The sequence below is a fragment of the Macaca thibetana genome, chromosome 7, assembly GCF_024542745.1.
Source record: "Macaca thibetana thibetana isolate TM-01 chromosome 7, ASM2454274v1, whole genome shotgun sequence".
Classification (NCBI taxonomy): domain Eukaryota; kingdom Metazoa; phylum Chordata; class Mammalia; order Primates; family Cercopithecidae; genus Macaca; species Macaca thibetana.
The window spans coordinates 32,349,147-32,362,004 of NC_065584.1; the positions used below are offsets into that span (position 1 = coordinate 32,349,147).

The window sequence follows — 12,858 nt, forward strand, 5'->3', positions numbered from 1 at the left end:
CCTCCAGTCTCAGCCTCCCGAAATGCTGGGATTACAGGTGTGAGCCACTGCGCCTGGCCCACCAGCTGGGTTCCTTACAGGGTAGATCACCTTGTTATTTCAGACCAGGTGTTTGTTAGTTATATTAATTCTGTATTTAGTTTAGGTATATTTAAAGGCTATAAAATATTTACCCTTTGAACAGCAAACAGGGAGCGTAAGACCACTGTCATTGCAGGACTAGCAGACAGCACCCCAAGTGGTGTGTGATATAGGAGTGATCTAAAGAGCAGCAAGTTGCTTTTAAATGTCCATTTTTATGGGAGGGGCAGAGATATCATAGACAAAAACATCAACCTCAGTCCTTAACTCTAACATGTGTACATGTTGTTGTACTCTTTTATTCTCGAAAGGAAAGGAGGACTGTTGCTCTCTCCCTTATTAATAAATGCATTGTGATTTCTGGTTTCTCTAATACCATATGCCCTTCATTCAGTTTATACTAGGGGGAAAAGGGAGAGAAAAAGTTGCTCAGAAATTGAAAGAGATCTCAAACAGCACAAAAAATGGTTGATTGTAAAACTGTCATTTTGAATTAAAACTTTTAACTCGCCTGAATGTGACACCCCATAAGGCCCCAGTGATTTTCATTATCACCAAAGCATTAGAAGACTGGCGCTGAAGCTCTTCTTCCACCCAGCATGTGTGAAAATCTAGTGCATGGTGCCTGCATGATACTCGCGAGCAGGGCCAGGAGGGCAGTCTCCTTTCCTTGTGGTTTGTACGTGTGCATATGCATGTCAGTGCCCCATTACCAGAGATGTCCCGGACAAAGTTCACGTTCTTCCTTAAGACGATAAAGTTTCTAAGTTAAAGCTTGTTCAGAGTCATGTTGACTTCTTCTTGGACTATTATGTAACTTTTTGTTTACAGAACAATCAACCATTATTTGTGCTGTTTGAGATCTCTTTCAATTTCTGAGCAACTTTTTCTCTCCCTCTTCCCCCTAGTATAAACTGAATGAAGGGCATATGGTATTAGAAAAACCAGAAACCACAATGCATTTATTAATAAGAGTTAGAGCAATAGCCCTCCTTTCTTTTCGAGAATAAAAGAGTACAACAACATGTATACATGTTAGAGTTAAGGACTGAAAACTTTTTTTTTTTAGACAGAGTTTCAATCTTGTTGCCCAGGCTGGAGTGCAATGGTGCAATCTCGGTTCACTGCAACCTCTGCCTCCTGGTTCAAGTGATTCTCCTGCCTCAGCCTCTTGAGTAGCTAGGATTATAGGCATGTGCCACCACACCTGGCTAATTTTGTATTTTCAGTTTCTCCATGTTGATCAGGCTTGGTCTCGAACTCCCGACCTCAGGTGATCCTCCTGCCTTGGCCTCCCAAAGTGCCGGGATTACAGGCATGAGCCACCGCGCCTGGCCTAAAATTTTTTTTTAACCAAGTATCAAGAGGCATTTCAGCCTGCTGGATATAACGAGCAGGAAGATTCTAATGCCAATAACAGAATATCAAGAAAGTTGTTTATTCTAACCATTCTTCAATTTGCTCATCTTTGAAGTAGAATAACCCTCCACATGATTTTGTGGAATAAAAAGTTAAAATAGTTTCTACAAAGCTAGGTTCTGTTTGCTTAAAGGGTTCCTTTAAGATCAAAACATCTAAATGTAATATTAGCACAAACTAAGTATTTCCCCCTGTGAGTACCGAAACAGAAAAGATGTATTCCCACAAAAGCTGCTACACAGCAGATTCCCCTCCCCAGAAGCAGTAAAATCTTAGCATTCCAATGGAAGGAATGTATTTGTAAAATATTCTACAATCAGCTCTATAGTTTCCCTGTCCTCTTTGATAAGGGATCAGACAGAGGGTGTGTCCCCCTCCAGCAGCTACCCTTCTTGACAAACTGGTCTCCACTAATACCTTTCAGAAACTTACAACACTTCCAGAATGAAAAGAGCACAGGGTTGGTCGCATTCAACTTAAATGCTTTTATTGACAATGTCTTGGAACAATAAGCAAACAATGCTTAAATTTTTCATTCAAATTCACTTTCCACATGTCAAAAGACCTCAAGGTAGAAAAAAATAAAATAAAAATATAAATATCTGAGAATCCATCTTAATAAATAAATTAAAAACACAATAAAACGTTTTCATGGAAAACTGTTAATGTCAGAACATTCAGACCACCTCAACAATGCATGATCAGTAACATTACAATGAACATTGATGTTGAAGAAAAACTACAGTACATGGATATAGCTATTTATTTCTATCTACCAGAAAATAAAGTCATATCTTTTCTTAGTTTAATATTGGTCATTTCTAATCAGAACACACTATTGCCAGGAACACAGTAGTTATTGTTAAAATCAGCTGCACTAGATACAATTTGAAAATATCCAGCACCAGGTTAATTCCAATAATGAACCCAATAGATTAGTTAATGCTATGAGAAGACTAAGGAGAAAGAGAAAAGAGACACAGACCCAGGCCTGGCTCAACATGCTACTAACTACCAGCTCTCTGAAGTGTCACTGGGAACAATACACACTCCATGCGTTTTGCTACATCTCCGGAAGAGGTAAGGACTTGAGTCCACACATGGATGCTTTCAAGTCCTTGAGGCCCACAGCCTGGTGTGTTTCACGCACAGATAAGGTCCTCCCTAGGTCTACAGGAACCCTCTAGGGAAGACGTGTTTCTCCTCTCTGTAATGCACCAGCTCGGGCAGTGGCACTTGTGGGTGCCGGCTGCCTCCCTTCCCTGCCCGCTCACAGGGCCAGCAGCGTGGGTGAGCTGAGCGAGTCAGAGGAGGGCTCATTGCTGCTGCTGCCCTTGCGGTGGGCAGCTGCGCAGCTGGGGAAGGAGTCAGCCTCGGGGTAGGTGAAGACGAAGGAAGACGTGTAAGCAGTGCAGCTGGGAGTACAGGTGACCACCGGAGTGCACAGGGGCTCCAGCTCTGTGGCCATGGGCCCCATCCCCAGGGAGCCACTGTGCAGGGGCTCCCAGTCTGCTGCATAGAAGGACCCAGATAGGTCCATGTCTGGTACAGAGCGGGCTGTCTCAGAGCCGCTGGGCCTGGATGATGCTGGGAACAGGAAGTCATCAAAGGGCTCAGCCTTCAGCTCCATGCTGCTGATGCTCTTGACAGGCTCCATTGAGGGCTTGGGCTCTGGGTCATTGAGGAGAGGCAGGGTGAAGGCCTCCTCAGACTCTGGGGTGGCAGCCTCTGGCAGGCCCCCAGTCAGATCAAGGGAAGCCACAGACATCTCTTCTGGAAAGCCCAGGTCATCAGGGATCTTGCAGGCAGGTCGGTGAGCTGCCAGGATGAATTCTAGTTTTTCCTTCTCCTTCAGCAGGTTGGCAATCTCGGTCTGCAAAGCAGACTTCTCATCTTCTAGTTGGTCTGTCTCCTGTATACAGAGGGAGAAAGGAAAGCATAAGAAACAGTCTTACTCAAGGGCCCTTATGCTCAATCTCCAACTTTCCCCTTAAGTTTTAAAAAGGAGCAACCCGCAGAGTCTACCTACCGCTTGGAGTGTATCAGTCAGCTCCCTCCTCCGGTTGCGGCATTTGGCTGCAGCCATCTTATTCCTTTCCCTTCGGATTCTCCTTTTCTCTTCTTCTTCTGGAGATAACTAGGATAATCACAAAAAAAAAAAAAGACCGACATTCAGTAAAAGGTCTGCCATCACCTCCATTCACCCACCCCAGTAGAACTGGCTCCTGCAGCTTCCCTACTTCCTGGCATCCCACTGTGAAACCATGTCTAACCTGCAGTTGCAGACTACGTGTGACTTGCATTTAAAATAAGATCCTCAGCAAGAGAACAAAGAAGAGCCCAGTCTAAAAGCATGCGGTAGGAAACTTAGGGAAGAAACTATGAGAGTACTTCTTAGGGTGAGACTCAGAGTCTGAGTTGGGATGGAATGGGCTTGGAGCCAGGGTTCCCAGTTAGGGATGTGCAGCCAGCCCCGTCAGGGGCTTAATCCTCTCTGCTGTGCTCCTCCACCTCCAGGGCCGCTTCCCACCCAGCCCCCACCTTCCCAGGAAGGGTAGGCTAGAGTTCCTCACCTGTTCCACCTTACCCCTCCTGCCAGTGCTCTGCGCTCGGCTTCCTGTCATGGTCTTCACAATGCCAGCCCTGGAGTAAGCCCCAGCGGAGGGAGTGGGGACTCCGAAGGGGTGAGGGGCTCTGGTCTGCGATGGGGCCACAGAGGAGACGAGGGCGGGCTGCACAAGCCACTGCAGGTCCGGACTGGTCGAGATGGCAGTGACCGTGGGAATGAAGTTGGCACTGGAGACGGCCAGGTCCGTGCAGAAGTCCTAGAACAAAACAGAAGGGGAAAGCCGACGTGAGCGAGCAGATTCCGGACACAGGTGGGGCGAGTTGCCGGTGCCGCATGCAGTAGCGAAGAGAAACGATCCTGCCACGGACGTTTCATCTTAAATGTCCCTCATCCTGGATGAAAGGTCTCCCCCTTTTCCTCCCAGGCATTCCGCAGCGCAGTGTCTGTCTCTTCCATCCTGCCGCTGCGTTCCCGTTATCCCTTCAGCATCACTCGCTTGAAAGGGGGTTTGTTATAAATATCCCTGACGTCTGCGCTGACGCAGGCGCCGCTCCGGAGTCTCCAGAATGAACTCGCTTTTTATCAATGAAACTGCCTTACACACCCGCCCGCTGCACCCTCCTCCCTCACCCCTCCTCCCTGCTCCAGGCTGCCGGGGGAGGGGGGATTGCCGCTTTCTGCCACCTCCCCGGAGAAGCCAGGCTCTAGTTAGCGAGTCTGTGCTTGGGACACGTCTGCCCCAGCTAATGTCAGAGATCCGTCCTGGAGTGCAAACCAGACGTTGCTCAGAACGAACCTGCCTCCGGAAGGGGGAACAAATTCTTACTATGGCAAGCTTGCGTGCGCTCAGAGCCAAGTCCCGAGCCCCCGAGCCGGCACCGCTCCGGCCACTGCAGCCTCCCTCCAGGCACAAGGGAGCCCCCTACTCATCTCCTGGAGCGTCCCGCCCGGTGTCTCCTCCTCAGCGACCCCAAGCCCCCGGCCCCGCGGCGGTGGGAAGCCAGCCTTACCTGCGCGTTGACAGGCGAGCCCATGCTGGAGAAGGAATCGGCGGGTGAGTGGTAGTAGGAGAGGCTATCCCCGGCCGGGGACGCGCTGCTGCAGCGCGAGGATGACGCCTCGTAGTCTGCGTTGAAGCCCGAGAACATCATCGTGGCTGTTAGGCAAAGCCGGGCGTGGGGCCGAGGGGCGGAGACAGGTGGGCGCTGTGGAGCAGAGCTGGGTAAGAGCGCGGTCACTGCTCGTTCGCTGCGCCGCGGCCGCCGGCTCAGTCTCGGCTTCTCGGCTGCTCGCTGCAGATGCGGTTGGAGTACGAGGCGCCGCAGCCACTGCTTTTATAACAAGCGTTTTATGAATGAGTGTAAACGTCACGGGCTCAACCACGGTGGCGCCAGAGGGGTGGCGCGCGGGCCTGAGCGCCTCTGCCGCCGCGTGGCTGCCTCCCCAGCGCTCGCAGCTCCCTGCCTGTGCCTTGGCGCGTGTCCTAATCTCGTGAGCATTTCGCAGTTCCTGTCTCAGGGGTCTCGTGGGACCCCCAAGATGAGGGGCTTCGGGGATGGCTCCCCCCAGGGCTACAGGGAAAGGCCGTGGAAACCTGCTGACGCAGATGTCCTAATATGGACATCCTGTGTAAGGGGGAGGGATTGACGGGAACTGCTCGCGGGCTGCAGCCAACAACGAGGGTGCAGCGCGGGGGGAGGCGGGGGCCGCGGCCGGGGGAGGGGAGGCGGGAACGGCGCAGAATGCTAGAGAACATTCGCACCTGGTTCAATGCGGACCCTTGTTCCCGAGGTCGGGGGGGATGGGGCAGAGAGCGCCTCTTTACCCTTGTACGGAAACTGAAGACAGTTCTGAGGCTCAGGAATAGGAGAAACGGCCTCGGGTACACGGCCCCGAGGACTTAAGCCTCGGCTCCCGAAGGAATGCGTCCCTACCCCCATCCCCAATTCTAGCCCTAATTCAGTGCAAAACGAGGAAGCAGACCCTCACCCCTCTCCTCCCGGGCTCGAGCAATGCTAGCACTGTTCCTGCGTTTGGAAGCAGAAAGTGGATCCAAAATAACAGAATACGATAACCTACTTTACGATACTGGGTACTTTATTTATTTACTTATTTTTTCTTTAAGGAAGACGGCGCATTTATTTATTTATTTTTCTCGGCCATGTGTGGGAATATTAAGGAAACTGTCAAATCCCTGAGACACCAGCAGATAAACACTGTGCGACACCTACGTGCGAAGACATTTGAAGGGGGTGTCTGCCCGGTTCTGAGCTGGGCCCCGGGGGTAGGGAGTGCGGGGTGTGGTTATGTGGGCAGGGTGGTCAGTTCGGGATGACAAGGCGGGGTGTGCTTCCTGCGGGGAACTCAAATCTGAGCTGGGGGGCTGGTTCGGTCCCGCCAGGAAGCTGTGCTTACGGGAGCCCGCAGCGGGTGATTTTCCAGCGCGGACTTGGAGAGGGGAGGACAGGGGCTGGAAGGACAGTGTCCAGCAGCGCCCAGGCGGAATACCTCCACCGCTGGGACCCCAGGCGCGGCTCCACGTCCTGGAACACCGGGCTTTGGGGAGGCAAGGTGCTCCAGAGTGTGCCACGCCCCCCAGCCTCCTGCCCTGCTGCGTAGGACAGCCGGGGTCACGCTGCCCGGGCTCAGCCCCAGCGCGCCGGCCACCTCCAGGGTGCGAAGACGCATGTCCCCGCACAGCCCCGGTCTCCCCTTCCCCACTCTTCGGGCCCGGGGGTCGGGACCCGCGGTGAGCACCTGGAGAGGGGCGAGGCAGGATGAGGCCGGCGGGCGGATAGTTCGGGGCGCGCGGTGAGCCGGACCGCAGACCTGCCTCCAGCCGCCGCGCCCGGGAGCCAGGAGATCCTGCTATAGATAGTAACAGGGAAGCGGCTGTTTACAGCAACACAGCGCCGCCAGGGCCGTCTCCAGGCAACGCCGCGCGGCCGGGCGCGCCGTCGGCCTGGCAAGGCCGCCCTCCCTCCCAGCTCCCCTGGGCCGCGGCCTCCCCGGCCCGGCTGCGGCCGCTCCCGTCGCCTGACATCATCCGCCGGGTCCGGGGGCTGAGCGGCCCGCGCGGGGCTGTGCGCTAACCTCCATTCTTAGAGATCCAACCCGGCAGGAGCGGGGAGGGCAGGAGGCGGGGATTCGTGGAACTGGGCCACTTGCTATTTTTGCATTCCCTGTCACAGGCAGAGGTGAAAACAGAATTTCATCATTGTATGTCATTGGTTTATGTTGGTGGGAATTTAGGCGCTTTTCTTTCTCACTCATAAAAAGAGAGGGAAAAGGAAAAACACACATAATGCGTAAACACAGATTCCTTGGAGCTGCTCTGAATCCTAAAGCAATTCTGCGGCCTTCGGTACTTCTAATTCTATCCTTGATTACAGAAGGAAAGAGGGGGACGGGAGGGAAAGGGGTTATGAAGCCAAATACATCTCTCTTATTATTAATATTAGCTTCAGACAAAATAGGTCAAGCTTTGAATTCCTGAGTCTAGCCGTGCCTGCCATTTACAACTAGATCTCGGGCCACTTAAGAGGAAACCTGACTGGGTGCGGTGGCTCACTCCTGTAATTCCTGCACTTTGGGAGCCCAAGGTGGGTGGATCACTTGAGGCCAGGAGTTCGAGACCAGCCTAGCCATCATGGTGAAACCCTGTCTCTACTAAAAATACAGAACTTAGCCTGGTGTGGTGACGCACGCCTGTAGTCCCAGCTACTCAGGAGGCTGAGGCAGGAGAATCGCTTGAACCCGGGAGGCAGAGGTTCCAGTGAGCTGAGATTATGCCACCGCACTCCAGCCTGGACAACAGAGCAAGACTCTGTCTGAAAAAGAAAAGAAAACCTAGAATGATTTGATTTACTTCCCTTTCAGGTCTAAAGTAGTTCAGTCAATACCTGAAAGATGTATCAAGATTTTATATCCAGGATTTATCTCAAACACACTTATCCTGCCTTTGCCAATTAAAAAAAAAAGAAAGGTCTTTGAGTGAGCCTGTTTCCTCCAAATAGCTTAACTGTTTCCTTTCTGGCACCATTGTGACCAGAGTTGGAGACTTAATAAATCCATCCTCTGGAAAGGACAAACCATATGTCCATTTATTGTTTTATTTATTTAACAAAAAACTATTGACTGGGCTGGAGGCTGGTGCTCACTGTCATGAAGAGGGTAGACCTGTCCCGACCCTCAGAGAGATTCCAGTCTCATAGGAAGACCAACAAGTCAATAGAGCTTACAGGGCAGCAGTAAGTGGTTTGATAGAGGTAAGAAAGGGGTGCCAGGCAACACAGAAGAAGGCTTGGAAACAGGTCCCAGAGGAGGTGACTGCAATACAAAGATGGGGCTCGGATCCTCTGTTCTCTGGATAATGGAATGATAAGGATTGAGTAAGGCCAGAGCATCATCCAGGCAAAGGAAGAGCTCAACCAGAAGCCGCAGTATAGGCCAATACAATCTCAGACTCCATCTCCTGCCCCACTAACATCCGAACCTGTGATCACTCTAACATATTCTCACATCTCAATCTGCTCCTGGTATCCATTTCAGAACTGCAAAATCACATTCTAAAAAGTGGAGCTCACACAAGGTAGCCTAAAAATAAAGACAAATCAGAACAAACATGTGAAATTATTTTTGCCGTTTGCAGAGGTCAGGGTGACTTTGAGACAGGTGCTCATGTGCCTCCATGAGCACAGCGCTGCCTTCCAACAGGGCAGGGATTTCGTGTTCTGGACAAGTCTGAGCATATAAAACCAAAATGTATGTAGTTCGTGATTATCTACGTGCTGAGTTCCTCCTATCTGGGGATCCAAAAGTGAAAAGGAGAGCAGAATTCCACATCTGAATGTTAACCCAAATTGAAAAAAAAAACCTCACTTTTCCTCCACAGTGTTTCCTTATCTGATAGACTTTTCCTATTTTACACTCTCTCTGTGGCACTTGAAGGAGGAGACCTGACCCACACTTTTGAAGTCAGTGCATATTGTTTAGCCTGGTGTTGTTGCAACATTAAGTGCAAGGCTGCTGTCTATACCGCCTACGTAAATGCTGCCGCACACAACCCATCCCCAGCATGCAGAAGTAGTTGTTTATTTGGGGAAGTGTGGTCTAGTGGTGAAGGGTTGTGGTCAAAGCACGGGACCAGAAGTCAGGAAGACGCATATACCCAAATCAACTTAGACTTGTTTGGCAACTTTTCACTTTTGTCTTTTTCATATGCTGATATTCACTTAGGATCTAGCACAGGGCCCGGTGCATAGTAGGTGTTCAATAAATATCCCTTTGTCTTTTTCTTTTTGTCTTTTTTTTTTTTTTTTTTTGAGACAGGGTCTCACTTTGTTACCCAGGCTGGAGTGCACTGGTGTGATTATAGCTCACTGCAGCCTTGAACTCCTGGGCTCAATAGCTCACTGCAGCCTTGAACTCCTGGGCTCAATGCCCCTACCTCAGCCTTCCAAGTAGCTAGGACCACAGGCACACACCAGCAAGCCCAGCTAGTTTTTTATTTTTTGTAGAGATGGGGTCTTGCTATGTTGCCCAGGTTAGTCTCAAGCTCCCGGCCTCAAGTGATCCTCCCACCTCTGCCTCCCAAAGTGCTGAGATGACAGGTGTGAGCCACCATGTCTGGCAATAAATATCTATTGAATAGATGAATGAATGCATGTCCTCATCCAGGCAAGGTGAATGTAGATGGTTGTGCTTTTTGGGTACTTAGAAAGCAAATAGATAATGTTCTTTAAATCTTTGGAAAGGCTGAACAGGCTCTTTTATTCTGGGGTATGAATAGGCAAAAATTGGGAAAGACAAAATTACAAGATGTTTGGGCTATTTTCAGCTGATACAGCCTCTGTGTATAAAGAACACCCCAGTGGTTCATGATGAAAGATCAAACTTACCCTTGTTACTGAGCCCCATGAGAAAGACAGTTAGTGCCCATATATAAATACCACATTGTCTGCAATGACAATGACCATGTTACCACTACCCTTTAATTTATTCATTCTAAATGTCTGGACCCAACAAGAGAAAGAGGCATTCCACAATTCTTGTGGGACTCACACACACATGAGCCCAGTGAAGGGTCTTAGGAGGTCAAGGTTACTCACTCTATGGCTCAGACCGTGAGCAAAAAGATTGCTGCTATTTAGAACACTGGAGGCACAACAGTACCACACCACCCCCCACACATGCCACCACTGCAACTAATTGGTACTAGAGATTTAGCCTCTTTGAGAAAAACTGTTTTTTCATTCTGAACAACTCTTGGCTTTTTGACAGGAGAGGATGATTCAATGGGATCCCCGTCCTTCTGCTAATGTGAGCATTTAAACAAAGCTCTGTATGGTCCCTGAGACACGCTCCATCTGGAGCTGAGGAAACTGGGGAACAGTGGCAGTGCCAAAGACAGGCACACTGTAGCCCAAGCCGGCAACATCTTTTGCAGCCACCAGCAGTATGGGACACTGGTTCTGTCAGTGTTGCGGAATCTTGCTTTAGAAACAAGAGCTCCCCGCCAGCAGATAAGCACAGCTTCTCCAGGCTGTCAGCTCCTCTGATGTCCTGAGCTGACCTTCTGCAGCTCTGGCGGACTTAGCTGCTGGAATTCCAAAGGAACCCCATCAACGTCACTAAACCTATAGGACAAAAACACACCCCAAGAAACCTCAACTGCAGGGCTCCCATCCAGTAAGAAAAATCTCATAATCACCATGGGCAGGGCCAGGAGTGGCTAGAAGAAGCTGCCATATGACGTGATTCGAGGTGTTAAGACATATTCAGCAGAGGTCACACCATGTCATCCACGACCTTATTCTTACTCAACAAGATAAATCTTTTTTTCTTTCTCTCTCCCTGTACTGAAAAGTTGCAAGGGACAGATTTTTTTTTTTTTTTTTTTTTTGAGACTGAGTCTCACACTATCGCCCAGGCTGGATTGCAGCAGCATGATCTTGGCTCACTGTAACCTCCGCCTCCCCGGTTCAAGCAATTCTCATGCCTCAGCCTCCCAAGTAGCTGGGATTACAGGCGCCCACCACCATGTCTGGCTAAGTTTTGTATTTTTAGTAGAGATGGGGTTTCACCATGTTGGCCAAACTGGTCTCAAACTCTTGACTTCAGGTGATCCGCCAGACTTGGCCTCCCAAAGTGCTGGGATTACAGGTGTGAGCCACCCCACTCGGCCACAAAGGACAGATCTTTAAGAGAGACTTTGGCCATTGTAATGCCAAAGAAATTCCCCTTTCCCAAATCAGGAAAATCTTAACAAATCAGGAAAATCTTATGTAGGAATTCAGTTAGGCTGCCCTCTAATCTAGAACTCATAATTTCATCCTCAGATGTGACAACTTTTTGTCTTAGTTTAGTACATGATTGTGTTCTACAAGAAAACTTGCCATTGTAACTCCCAGGTGAGGTCTGATTTCTCCACGGATGTTTTATTACTCTGGAGTACTGAGTTAGAGATCGATGGTGAAATTCCCAGAATGACTCTTCTGAAGAATTCCACCTTTAAATTCTGGCCCATCCCAGACTGTGAGGTAATCAGTTAGGACAAGGACAGATTATACACTAGCAGAGTCTACTGTCCCACCTAGGGGGGCTCTGAATTAAATCAGAACACCAAACAGAACTGTTGTCCCCCCAAACCTGTTTAGAGGTCAGTTTACAGAATGACACTTAGCTAAAAATCTATACTCCTTATGGAAATTCCCAGTCCATAGGCTTCAGCCTCCGCCTCGCCTTCCAACCTTACCTTGAACCATTTTCCCACACTCCACTCCAGTTCCATTGACCTTTCTCTCCCTCAAATATGCCAAGCTGCCTCTGCCTCTGGGCCTCTGTACCCACTCTTCCCTCTTCCTCACAGACCTTGACAAGTTGACTCTTCCTCCTGACCAACATCTGCTCAAATGTCACCTTCTCCAGGAAGCCCCTCCTGTCCTCCCCATTCAATGTTGCAACCCCCTTTGCCCTTCAGTCACTTTCTGTCATGTTACCTGGTTTTCTTTTCTATCTAGCACTTATCACTACATTACTCTGTCTATTTATGTACTGTTTCATTGCCATCTTCTACTAGTCCATAAGCTCCACAAGAGCAGGGACCTTATCCATCTTATTTAGCAGTTACCTATCCCCAGTACCACGCTTCCTGACACCAAGGCACTCAATAAATCCTTGTAGAATAAATGTATATTTTTATTTTTGTTTATTTACTTTTTTGAGACAGGGTCTCACTCTGTCACCCAGGCTGGAATGCGGTGGCTCACTGCAGCCTCGACCTCCAGGCAATCAAACCAGATAATCCTCTTGCCTCAGCCTCCCGAGTAGTTGGGACCACAGGCATGGGCCATCACGCCTGGCTAATTTTTTTTATTATTTGTAGAGATGGGGGTCTCACTATATTGTCCAGGCTGGTCTCGAACTCCTGGACTCAAGCAATCCTCCTACCTTGGCCTCCCAAAGTATTGGGATTCTGGGCGTGAGCCACTGCACCTGGCCTATGAATAAATGTTAAACAGAGGTTCATCAGTTATTGTCCTTGTGATGGACAAGGCAGCATGGATTCCCTTTCTGGACAGAGGGCTTTGATGGGTGGTTTATTACCTGTATCCTTCTCAGGTTAGGAAACCAAAATCCCAGTCAGCAATTTTTTTTTTTTTTTTTTTTTTTTTGAGACGGAGTCCCACTCTGTCACACAGGCTGGAGTGCAGTCTGCAACCTCTGCCTCCCCGGTTCAAGCGATTCTCTTGCCTCAGCCTCCCAAGTAGCTGGGATTATAGGCATGC

At 49.6% G+C, this 12,858-nt stretch overlaps 3 protein-coding genes across 4 annotated transcripts in view; 2 read left to right on the forward strand and 1 right to left on the reverse strand.

Annotated features, from left to right (window-relative positions):
* ACYP1 (acylphosphatase 1) overlaps nucleotides 1-12,858 on the forward strand; it is an 820,450-nt gene that overhangs the window by 588,220 nt on the left and 219,372 nt on the right. The gene's annotated exons all lie outside the window — the stretch shown is intronic.
* The window catches only part of TMED10 (transmembrane p24 trafficking protein 10), a 553,877-nt gene that overhangs the window by 399,695 nt on the left and 141,324 nt on the right, over nucleotides 1-12,858 (forward strand). The window lies entirely within an intron of this gene.
* Nucleotides 1,966-5,429, reverse strand: FOS (Fos proto-oncogene, AP-1 transcription factor subunit). Its single transcript, XM_050798845.1, has 4 exons — nucleotides 5,080-5,429; nucleotides 4,074-4,325; nucleotides 3,530-3,637; nucleotides 1,966-3,412 (listed from the first exon to the last, which is right to left on the reverse strand). Exons 1-4 carry the CDS (start codon nucleotides 5,218-5,220, stop codon nucleotides 2,771-2,773), a joined length of 1,143 nt encoding a protein of 380 aa, XP_050654802.1. The 5' UTR covers nucleotides 5,221-5,429; the 3' UTR covers nucleotides 1,966-2,770.

What these genes read in the sequence shown, in the direction of transcription:
- FOS (XM_050798845.1), bottom strand. Translation starts at nt 5,220, where the DNA reads ATGATGTTCTCGGGCTTCAACGCAGACTACGAGGCGTCATCCTCGCGC. An exon ending in GGAGGGGTAAGGTGGAACAG is followed by an intron (nt 3,638 to 4,073) that starts GTGAGGAACTCT and finishes TGATTATCCTAG; the next exon opens with TTATCTCCAGAAGAAGAAGA. An exon ending in TGACTGATACACTCCAAGCG is followed by an intron (nt 3,413 to 3,529) that starts GTAGGTAGACTC and finishes CTCTGTATACAG; the next exon opens with GAGACAGACCAACTAGAAGA.